Source organism: Eschscholzia californica, unplaced genomic scaffold, assembly GCF_041429995.1.
Source record: "Eschscholzia californica isolate CP2 unplaced genomic scaffold, dmEscCali1.0.p SCAF_6, whole genome shotgun sequence".
Taxonomy (NCBI): domain Eukaryota; kingdom Viridiplantae; phylum Streptophyta; class Magnoliopsida; order Ranunculales; family Papaveraceae; genus Eschscholzia; species Eschscholzia californica.
The window spans coordinates 23,486,696-23,498,820 of NW_028238483.1; the positions used below are offsets into that span (position 1 = coordinate 23,486,696).

Sequence of the window (12,125 nt, forward strand, 5' to 3'; positions counted from 1 at the left end):
GTCTATTTGATCCAAATGTTCGTCAGTTGTTAACAATAATGAAATCAATGAATTGAGTTTTTCCAATTTCTCATAACAATATAATTCTCAATTTCGTATTTGAATTCTTCAAGAAACTAACATTTAGACATATAACAAGAGGAACACTATTAACAACGGTTTGAAACCGTTGCTAGACTTACATAGTTTCCCGGAACTAAGAACTCTGGTTTATGACATTTACTTGAATTACTCAATGGGTACAGTCCATGAAAAAGATGAAAAAAGAATCAGCTCTGTTAGACAACAAAATGCCAATTTACGTCGAAACAAGAAGAGCTCGAAGTTCCACTTCAACCCACGTTCGTTTTCCTTCCCGAAAGACTGGTTTATATACTGTTCAGAAACACTTCATATCTTCTCTGTTTCTGTGAACTTTGAAATTTTGTTTCTATTTTCACGATTTCAATATCGTTTCAGAATTATATGGAAGTCAATCTGTATCAGGAAATGCAGTATGAGATGATCTTCTCTTGCTTCTGTGGCTTTTACTTCTCGTTCCTTCTCCTTTTCGCCCAGAGAGCACCACAGACATGATTACCAAGAAACCCAAGACAGCAAATGCCCATAGAACCACCATCCAGAACTTTAAAGAGTTAAATTTGTGCTCTGTTGTAACAGGTTCAGATGAATTCCTTGATCCAGTTATCGTCTTAGGTTTACCACTTACCACATTAAGTACTTTATCTATCTTGCCGATTCGACGAGAAAATGAAGTTTCCTTCTTGATTTCTTGGTCCAAAGAGATTTTCCTTGACGGGTCTAAACAGTTTTTCCTCTTGTGATGCAAATAAAGAGCTTCATTTAGTGTCTTGGCGCATTCGATGCTCAGCTGATCTCTGTGTAGGATATGCTCGTCCAAGGTATTGAGTGTTGAAGAATCTGGTGGGTCTGGAAACTTAGCCCAACATGTGTTAACTATATCGACATTCCTCCAGTTTGCTTTGTCGAAACTCCAGTTTCCAACAGTGAATTGTAATCCGTAATGAAAAACCCTATACTTGATACCGGGTTCAGGAACATAACCTGGATATATTAATATGTTATTGTTGATGACGTGCCTCAAATTCAACTGCACAAAAGACGAAAAGAGAGTACTTTTCGTTAGCATCAAAGTTAGTAACAACCTAAGACTGTGTTTGATAGCCTTCATTTCCATGAAAATACGTGGATTCTAAAGATATCGGCTACTTTTCGGTGTTCGGTTGTAATTTTTTTTCCAGGGAAGTGTTGCAGCACTACATTACAACCCTGACAAAAAGCGTTTTTTAAACATTTCCATGGAATACACTTATTTACTTCCCTCGTTGAATCACTTCCACAGAAATCATGGAAACATGTACACTTTTATCGCAGAAAATTCCTTGCTATCAAACACAACCCTTGAATTAGTTTAGAGAACTTAAGAGTGAGAGATATCTACCTCGGCTGCACCAAAGGAGTAACCATACATCTCACTGATCCACCCAGCCTCATAAATATCTCCTGTGAAATTTTTCGAGTAATGGGCTTTGTCGGCCCGCACCTCCTCAGTCTTATGCAGCCATAGAAGAGCAAATTTACGTAAATCATCTATATGCATGATGATAACGCCTCCAACCTTGTCACAAGCATCGGGATGGCTAGTATGAAGTTTGGCAAGGTCGTTGTTGCATCCAATTAGGTAGCTAACATGCATAAGATTAGTAAGATCAGAACATAAAATATATACATGCATATATGTGCATCTACCGAGAAACTAATTTTATCTTACTCATAAGGAGTCGAAACTGGATGGCCTCGTGAAGCTTTAAATTCCCATGGTGTAATTGGACCTCTCATTATCATGTCTGCGTCCAGAATAACTATGTATTCTGCGTCAATCTTTGCGTGATTAAGCCAATGAAGGACAGCTGCTGGCTTATTGATTGCTGGGTACCTGAAATTGTAAGGAAAAGAACAATATTATTGTTAAAGCAAACTTAAAACGTAAACTTTTTGGTTCCGCGAGTAAAAATTTTTCAAATATACTATCTAAATTACATATTCTCAAAATTGTCATTCGGGCTCGGAATACAAGTTCAAGCAAAAACCATGTCTTGAAGCTAATAGAAAGGGATTTGGAAGCTTAAAAACTACTCAATCCTACACACACACAACGTAGTTGAGCTACAACTAATTCACCCTATATTTCCATAGGATATGGGCCATATGGCAGAATATTTCCACGTCCACCAGTATCATGTTAAGATCTACGACTATTAGCAAGAGCTCAAAGAATGATAGTTCAGTGTTGAATCATTAAATAATTTGTCATATATAATAAGGGGACCTTGACTTACCAATCACCTGTCAAAGGATGCCGACTCATAGACGGAACATAATGGGTAGGAGCTAGATCGTGACCCTTATAGTGCTTCAGGTCTTCATCTGTACAGCTGAGAAGACGTGTAATATTGTCAGGCTGCCCACTCAGTTGGAAGCTGTGGATAAGTCCTACAGTTTGCCAGTCGAAATATGTGGAACATTCGGTGGAGAAAACTGTATGGATCTTTGGATGCGGCATTTCAGGCTCGTCAAACTTTTCTTGCTTCTCCTCAGCTTTCTCATTTAGGGTACTATGAGTTAAATATTTTGGCCGAGTGAGTTTGGCGAAGGTCTTGCTTTTTAGAAAGCTCAAGTATTTTGACCATTTTGGCTTAGGGCATCCACTTGATGTGTGGTGTAATAAAAGCCCTTCATTTAAAGTGTTTATGCATTCTATGCTCAGAAGTAAGCCACGCCTTTTGTTTGGATCAGATTCCATCGATTGAACCTGCATCAAGGAAATGCTAAATGAATTTATAGGAAGACCTGGTGTATAATTCGTCGGGTGTGAGAGTTCAAACTTCTAGGTTTTTGGTATCTACCTCTCTAGGATAAGGAGGCTCAGGAAAGAGTCGTCCACAGTCATAAACAATGGTATCCTCGTGATGATTTAGCTTACTGAAAGACCAATTTCCGACAGTAAATGTCAACCCGTAATGAAAAAGAATAGGCTCAACTCCCTCTCGTGGTGTATAACCGGGATAGATCATCAAGTCGTCATTAATCTTGTGTCGAAGTCCCACCTGAAAAAGAAATCGAACTTCGATCAACTAATGCACCTAAATCAGAAAATTTAAGATGGGACAATTTTGAATTCACTAACTTCTGCTGCACCAAATGAATATCCATACATCTCGCTGATCCACCCCTTGCCATAAATATCACCAGTTAAGTTGGTTGACCAGTGAGCACGGTCTTCCCGCACTTCCTCTGTCTTCGAAAGCCACATTGGGGCCAATGCTCTAAGGTCATCAATATGCATAGCTAAAAGCCCACCAACCTTGTCACAGAGTTCTGGATGTTTTGTGTGTAGTTGGGCTAGAAGATTATCACATCCAACCAAGTATCTGAAAATGCAGTTTTTATTATAAAATTGGTGGTACATTTGATACTAGAAACATGTAATGAACGACCGGAGAAAGATAAACCTAGTAATCATATCAGAGAAGGTATGACGAGCATTTAAGCAAAAATATCATTTCTTCTTTCGCATGTGAAGGTATCATTCGACGCATAAAGTATATCCGATGAATGTCAAGTAGATGTTTGGCTTTCAGCGTGTATGTAGAAAGAGTTGATTATCAGGAGTATTTTGGGTATATTGTAGCAAGTAACATCCATAAATCTTATCTATGAAGCACGATTACTTCTAATGCTAAGACAATCGGAGGAAAATTTTCTTTAATACCCGTAGTATGCAGCAACTGCATGTCCCTTCTCAGCACCTAGTTCCCAGGGTATTATTGGACCTCTTATGATCTGGTCAGCGTCTAAGATAACAACCCAATCGACATTCTTTGCATCTTCGCTATGATTAAGCCAGTGGACAATTCCTGCAGGCTTATTAATTGCAGGATACCTGCCAAAAATCTATCGTTACTGGAGCTAGAAAAAATAGTATCTTTTTTATGATCGTTTCAACATGGAAACGAGAAAGATATGTAATGGCAATTGGAATTTGGAAGGAGAGAAATGGAAAATAGAAATAACTAGCTGTATCATGAACAGTACAAACTAAGCAAAGAAACAAGAAAAAAAGACCGACGCAAAAATTAGAATGAGAAAGACCACGGAATTTGTTCCAAACAGATCAGGTAAGAAGAAAATGGAAGAACCGGAACCAAACAGCAAGAATACAAGTTATCAAGAGATAGAATTAAGACGAATTAAAACGAATGAAAAGATAACAAGGTACCAGAATGAAAGTAAAAGTCATACTTCTATGAATTTCATGTTGTATCAGGGTTTGAGTTTCTTAGTTGTCTAAAGTACATTTTAAGTAACACTTCTCATTTGGATTGCTTCTCTACTTGATAGACTAGTAGTTAAAGTTATTTGAGTACTGGTAGATAGTATTGCCGCATTTTACTCGCTAAGTAGAACCAAAGGGTTCGGTCAAGAATGAAATGACGTTTGAGTTGCACCAACTCTAAATGACATTCTAGTTTTAATACATAAACAGAAAGAAATCAAATGCCCTAAAATCACTAAAAGATATGCAAGAATGAAGTACCATAGTTTAGAGACAACAAAAAAGGTCATTAACAATCTAAGTAAGAACAGACATTTTCACTATCTGAAAGCATAGCAATTACCATAAAGAGTAGCTAATCTCGTTAATAAGAATTGAAAAGATCAGAAATTAGGAAACTTATAAACAGGAAAACAAATCAAAATTGAGTAAACTAATGAAAGATCAAGTAAATGCAATTAAGTATCAGAAACCCTAAGTTGATTAAGAATCATAATCAATTACCAATCTCCAGTTTTAGGGTGTCTACTCATAGAAGGAACTTCAAAAGTAGGAGCAAGATTCATCCCTTTATACTTTTTCTTCTCCTCTTCTGTACAACTTAGAAGTCTGGTAATAGGTCCTGGTTGTTTAGCCTTTTTGAAGCTATGAACAAGTCCAACTGTTTGCCAATCAAAATAATCTTGACATTCTACTGAAAACAAAGTATGAATCCTCCATGGAGCTTGTTGATTCAAGATTTTCTGACCATACCCACCAATAATTAACCCTAGTAGAATCACCAGAACAAGAAATTTCTCCATTAGAAGTCAATTTCATGTAGAAATTAGAAATGGGTTTTGAGCTGAGATCTGAATTTCATGTTTAAAGAGAGAGAAAGTGGGGAAGATGAATGAAGCTCCTTTGAGATGGTCAAATTGGATTATTGAGTTATTTTAAAAAGAAAGTGTTGGGATGAATTGATTTGTTTAATAAGTACAGCTAGTAGGAGTATAATTTTGTGGGTTGACTCTGAATAGCTTCAAGAATTAAAGATCAAACTCTGGTTTTCTTTTTCTTTCTAGTGGTGGTTGAAGAAGAAGGTCGACATGAAGAAAAAAAAAATGTCATTTTTATCCTTTCATGGATTTTTTTATGTAATCTATTAACAACCGTTGGATGAGCATCTAATTAAAATCCTAACCGTTGACTTTTAGTAGTAACTCAATTGGACAGGTATAATCCAAGGGTGAAAAAACTTTAGCTCGTGATTTTTTTTTTTCTCCCACTCCCCTAATCACTCAAAATCCTCTTACCCACATCACCTAAAATCAGACATTCAGACGAATTAGACATCACAAAATCTGATAAAAACAGACGTTTTAAAATTTGTTTCTGATAAAGTTCAAACCCCGGGACGCTTTTATGACTTAGGAAAAGAAAGCATTAATATTCTGCTATCAAACCATCAATCGAAACGCCGAAGGAATTGCTATAAGCACCCTTGTAATTCCTCTAAGGATCCTGTAAATCTGTAATTGCTATAGGCGTTCCGAACAAATTTAGCAGTAGGGAGCCTGTAAAACTACTCTGGATCTTTGTCTCAATTAACCAGATAAATGCGGACAAATGAGAAAGCAAGATCTTAACTTATATATATGTCTGTATAACAAGCCTTCCTAAAGCATTTACTTTAATTTCAAGTTCAATCAATTTTGAGGGACTTCATGTTCTTCGATTCAGGCTTCATTTTACCCTATGGTGGATAGTGTAAGGATGAAACAACTTTGTCAGATTCGTTCTTTCTTGCTTACTGTATCTTGAAATGTTTCCTTGTTCACAGCTTCTTTGCCATTATCTAATACATAACCACATTCTCTGGCGACAAAGTAAAATGCAAAGTGACTGCGAATTTACGGAGATATAGCATTAAAAGCGATGGATATCAACTCGTTTGATAGTAAGAAACCATCAGGATCACTAAGTCGAATAAAGCCCACCTTATCTTCAATCTTGTTTTCATTAGAGAATACTGAGCTGAGCTCCTCTTTAGTCAAAGCCCTTCTTTTCCCATCTAAGAGAACGACATGCCCACTTTCTATATATGGTCTAAAGATCTTGTAGAGAGAAAGAATAATAGAACTACCAAATGTTTCTTTAAAAGACTTCAAGTCTAGACCTCTAGCAGTTCTAAGTGAAAGCATTATAACATCTGTTTGTAAGTCCTTGGAATCACCATGACCATTTTCATCGTGATTCAAGACTCCATCTTCCAAATTCTGCACATAACCCATATACTCTTTCATCCTTTTTGGTCTCGAAAATCTTACCCCACCAAGATTACTTGCAGATCCAAGACCAAATCCGTAAAAAGATCCGTTCTTCCAGTACGTAAGATTGTGTTTGCATTCATACCCATCTTTACTGTAGCTACTAATCTCGTAATGATTGTAACCAGCATTTGAGAGTGTTTTTGAAGCCATTCTGTAGAACTCTGCTGACTGAGTGTCATTGGGTAGAGGAAACTCACCTGGTTTGTACCTGTATAATTACAGCATTTAGCACTCAAATTCATTGAAACTGGAAAAATCACAGCTACTTAACTAGTATCACTAGTTCGCATATAGGAGAATCCAAGCCCACCCTTTTTCCTGCTACTTAGAGCAACGAGCTTAAAATAGTCCCACATGGTAAAGGGTACTCTAGTAACCAAGAATGTAATATCTAGGTATCCCCACTCGTTGCGAATTGGTTTTGTGTGGCATGGTTACATATTTAACATGGTATAGGAGCTAGGCCAAATGGCTACACGTGCTCCATGTCACCCAACAAAAAGAGACGTGTTAGGCTAAAACCCCCACACTGTGGGACGTGTAAGAATCGTCCGACATGAGAAAGGGGATTCTAGCAACCAAGAATACAATATCTAGGTCCTCTCTACTCAGTGCCAATTGGTTTTAAGTCGGATGGTCACAAATTTAACATATACATATAGTTATGAGTGAGCTCGGAGAGCAAGTGGGTTTTAAGATAACTCACAATAAGCCGAACTTGGTGCCATCCTCGACTTGCAGATCATAAACGGAGACGTGAGTAGGCTGTGCTTTTATGGTGGATCCCAAGCTCTTCTCCCACATTTCTGGTGTCTGGTGAGGAAGAGATGAAATAAGATCCAAACTCCAATTCTTCACACCACAAGAACCAATAATATCAATAGCTTCATAAACCTCATTTAGATTATGAGCTCTTCCACAAGCTTTTAACAATTCTTCTTGAAATGCTTGAACTCCAAGAGAGACTCTATTAACTCCAAGTTCCAAAAAATCCCTCATTTTATTGGCATCAAATGTTCCAGGATCCATTTCTATTGAAATTTCTGCATCAGAATACAGTCCGAATTTCGACTTCAATGTTTCTAAGATTTTTAAAACAAGTCTTGGTGATACAAGAGATGGTGTTCCTCCACCAAAAAATATAGTTTTAAGAGGTGGGTCATTGTTAGATATTGATAATGTAGCTTCGATTTCTCGACAAATGAGTTTAACATAATTTGTAATTCGAGGGTCGTCTTGGTTGTCATCATCATAAGTTTGGGTAGAAGAAGAACCAAGAGCTACAATGGGGAAGTCACAGTAATGGCAACGTTTTCTACAAAAGGGAAGGTGGATATAAGCTGAAGTTGGATAAGAGAGGGATGGTTGGTAGGTGTTATTGGTGTTCGTTGAGGCATTTTCTCGAACAGTTTGTGAGCATTGAGTTAAAGCTTTGTAGGTAAAGAAGGGGAATTTGGGTTTAGTGGGAATTGTTGAAAGAAAAGGAGTGAAAGCTGATTTCAGCATGATTTGATGATTAGAAGAGGTTAGGGTTTACTATGATCAGAAATCTGCTGAGGAATCGTGCCCAAGTTCTTGGAGCTGTGTTTAATTAATACAGAAAAACCTCGTAGGGGTGGGAATCGGGTTGAAGACTGGTTACGAGTAATGATATCATTGGGTCGGCTCGGTGGGTAGTTTGGTTCGTGAACATCGGTTGGATGACAGACTTTTTAACCCTATTCATAGTCCGATCTAAAGGGTTCGTATTTTTTTTTTTAAGAATTCAACTACGATCTACGTTAGTCGTTACAAGACATTGATACATCAGAAAGATATGATAAACACGATAACTGCCTAATTTAAACCATGAACAAAGAAGCCTAAAGGTCCAATGATATGAAAGAGGCCTAAAGTCCAACAAATTTATTATACAATGTTATTTTACTTTATTTATAGCGTAAATTACATGGGATAAATCTTGATGGCATACTGCTTCCACCGAGACTCGATCCCATGACCTCGTGGCCTAAGACGGGTGTCCAACCGTTGCACCAAAAACTTGTGGACAAAGGGTTTGGTTGTTGTAAAATTCAATCTGAACTAATGCGTTCATTGTTTGGTTGGTTAGATAACCGAACCAAATGTTAACATTATGCAAAGAACAAAATTTTGAGTTTGGGACCTTAAAACCTCCTACAATTATATTTAGAACGTGCTAAACGTTTATTATCATTGAGTCTACATGTACGTGGTTAATTCGACATAGTTTATCAACATTCATGGAAGATAAAAAACGATAAACAATTGAACCTCCACCATCTATCATGTCCATCCATATATTCTTACATGTATATACTAGTCATTTTCTTACTATTACCTACATAGTAAATATGGAATTCTCGGTGTAGCATTAGTAAGGCAAATCTAGTTTACACGGTAAATATCAAGTCAAATTTTTTTCTTTTATTCTTCGAAACAAATTTTGCAATATGTTGTTTACATGGTGTTGAGTTAATTGTTGAGAGATACTGAGACCATCTAATATCTTTTATAACAGGTGTTGATGCAAATGGGAATTCTTTTGATTTCACAACAAAGTTGCTTCACCTAGCTTGCCATCCAACTGAAACTCACTTGTCTGTGCCGCGCAGCAAATAGCATGTACATGTATTATGCGCGTAAAAGAAAGAGGTTTTTCTCATCTTTGAAGAAAATTCTTGTTTTCCAGGCGAGCTCTTTTCGTCGGCAAATGTTCTGCTGCCCATACGTGTACATGTATTATGCGTGTAAAAGAAAAAGGTTTTTCTCATCTTTGAAGAAAATTCTTGTTGTCCAGGCGAGCTCTTTTCGTCGGCAAATGTTCTGCTGCCCGTATGATTGCAATTTGCAACTACAACATGTTTCTCATATCTGATATGATCGAGAAGTGCCTCTTGGCTCTTGCAGAAATCCACCATAATGAAGTTAACTTATGTTCAATTCTAGGCGGTCAAATGCAATATCAAGAATGCCAATGTAATATTTAATATCGTATCACTACCTCATCTCGTATTTAATTTAGTGTTGTTTGTTATTTTTGTGATATATTCAGGGGAGGATGAATTTTAAGTTCAAACTCGAATGATCAATGGTCTAGAGCCCAACAATAATTCGGAATAGAAAATAAATCCACTTAGAGCAAAATAACATGTCTAACTTTTGATTTTCTATTACTACCTAACCTATCCTAAGTTAAAAAAAAACTCAAATTAAAGATTCACTAAATTATTTCTTCAAAAAGGAAATTTCCTTCAACAACAAAAGTTTCCTTTTCCGTTTATCGTAATGACCAAACTTTTAGTTATACATTTTTTTATAAAGATTTGGTTAACATAATATAATTTCAGGAGAATTGTGTTAGAATAAATAAGATGCTAGAGAAATATAAGTATTGCAGGAGAATCAATGAAATGCTAGAGAAACATAATTTAAGACATGCGCAGGAGAATCAGTGAAATGCTAGAGAAATGTCAAAAATTTGGTTAACATAATATAATTGTCAGACAAATTTTGTTAGAATCAATAAGATGCTAGAGAAATATAATTATTGTAGGAGAATCAAAGTAATTTTAGAGAAAAAAAATGGTCCTTCTTCTTAAATAAATTTTTATAATGTTGTTAGAATCAATAAGATGGTAGAGAAATACAATCCTAATTTCAGAAGAATTTATTTTTATATGTATATTATTGAATTTTTAAAATAAATAAACTGCTATAAATTTTTTGAGAATTCTGTTATATGTAAGAATGTTGTTAGAATCAATAAGATGCTAGCGAAATAATAAAAGGATTATTAACCTACTTCTAACATATTCATAACAGATGCTAATGTAATCAAGAAAATGCTAGTAAAAATGTAAAATACTGAAAATGTAGTAAAAACAAATGACCGCGACTTTGGGGAATAAAGAAAAATCTCCGGGGAATAAAGACTTAAAGAACATATTCATTTTCAGTCCAAAAATTAGTTCTTTTGATTTCTGCCCCTAAATATTCATCTCCTTCTCTCACCCTCTCTCTCCTGCTCGTCTTCTCTATCTCTCTCTTTTTTATTCTTTCTCTCCCTCTCTCTCTCTCTCTTTTATATTACGTGGAATGGTCATGTTTTCAAAGAAGTCACGAACCATACCCTAAATTTCCACTTGAACAATGTCCTAGTTGGCCTGAAAGAAGAAGAGGAGATAACCATCAGGTCCCGGAGCCGCTTCCTTTTTAAGCCAGTGGATAGCCTGGTCAATTTCATACTGAGTTGGAATGGCAGATATGGCAACATTTTGTCTATTAGAATTAGAGGGAAGGAAAATATCTGTAATAACGGTCGAAGTGTTGGTGTTACTAGAGGTAGTAATAACTTGGAGATATGTGGCGAAAATCTCATGAATTTCCTTCTCTGTTTGCCAGTCTCCATTGGTATCCTGAATGGAGTGGATTTGGTTACCACGGTTCCGCTTAATAGTCAGGGAATGTTAGTGTTTTTGTCTCCTAAGTTGACGAAGTTATTTCTAGATTTTTCTTTCCATATACTTTCTTGTTTATAGTACAACTCTTCAAGGCTCTTAGTGAACGCGATATGCTGAGCCTGGTTAGTGGAATTTTGAAGAGAATCAGTAAGCAAATTGATTTGTTTATTAATATTACCAAAGACTTCTCTATTCCAATTAGTCAAATGTTTACTCAAGAGTTTGAGCTGATATTGGATGTGAGAAGGGTGTTGTGGTCCTAGTCGAGTGGACTCGTTAGCAATGAACTCATGGCAGTCCAGATGACACATCCAAGTTGAGTGGATATTCTTAGAGTTGGTAAGATAGATGGGGTTGTGATTAGATCCAACGGTATCCAGATGGGCAAGACAAGAGTCAGAGACCAATCATCATTAACCAACGCTCTGTCTAATCGCTCCTTAATAAGATTACCAGCATATTGTCTATTGGTCCAAGTACAAGGAGAACCTTGATAGCCTATGTTTGTCAGGCCCATACTTTGAATAAATCGCCTAATTAGGGAGTGATTGAGTATGTGTTGTCCTTATCTCCGATCTTCTTTAGGGGGTCAAAGATACAATTCAGATCCCCTATAACGACTCAAGGACCAGTCCAATGTTATCTAAGGCTCTCCAAGGGGACAGTTTATTTTTACTATAGGGACAACCATAAAAATCGGTAATGTAGAGATCATTATGACTATTAACATCATGGCAGCATGCATGAATCATGTTATTACTAGAAGTATTGATCTTGATGTTAAAGTTTGTTTTCCAGTATAAAGCAAGACCAAACGCCTTATTGATCGGGTCAACAAAGTGATAGTTATCGTGTTTGTTTATAGGGATATGTTTACGCATATTAAAAACATATGTTTCGTCTATGAGAGCAAGAGATTATCTGGATTTTTTGAATAACCATGGAGAGAGGGTGTTTTCTAGGGAGAAGGTGGAT

General features: G+C 36.5%; 2 protein-coding genes across 2 annotated transcripts; both read right to left on the reverse strand.

The window, feature by feature from the left end:
* Positions 1 to 39: 39 nt before the first annotated feature.
* On the reverse strand, positions 40 to 6,877 carry LOC147532655 (peptidyl serine alpha-galactosyltransferase-like). The gene is made up of 8 exons (XM_086650493.1): positions 4,862 to 6,877; positions 3,794 to 3,964; positions 3,209 to 3,452; positions 2,928 to 3,128; positions 2,361 to 2,833; positions 1,793 to 1,957; positions 1,463 to 1,706; positions 40 to 1,111 (listed from the first exon to the last, which is right to left on the reverse strand). Exons 1-8 carry the CDS (start codon positions 5,158 to 5,160, stop codon positions 473 to 475), a joined length of 2,436 nt encoding a protein of 811 aa, XP_086506619.1. The 5' UTR covers positions 5,161 to 6,877; the 3' UTR covers positions 40 to 472.
* Positions 5,967 to 8,573, reverse strand: LOC147532656 (Radical SAM superfamily protein). The gene is made up of 2 exons (XM_086650504.1): positions 7,376 to 8,573; positions 5,967 to 6,877 (listed from the first exon to the last, which is right to left on the reverse strand). The coding sequence occupies exons 1-2, from the start codon at positions 8,173 to 8,175 to the stop codon at positions 6,250 to 6,252; spliced, it is 1,428 nt and encodes a 475-aa protein (XP_086506630.1). The 5' UTR covers positions 8,176 to 8,573; the 3' UTR covers positions 5,967 to 6,249.
* Positions 8,574 to 12,125: the final 3,552 nt, after the last annotated feature.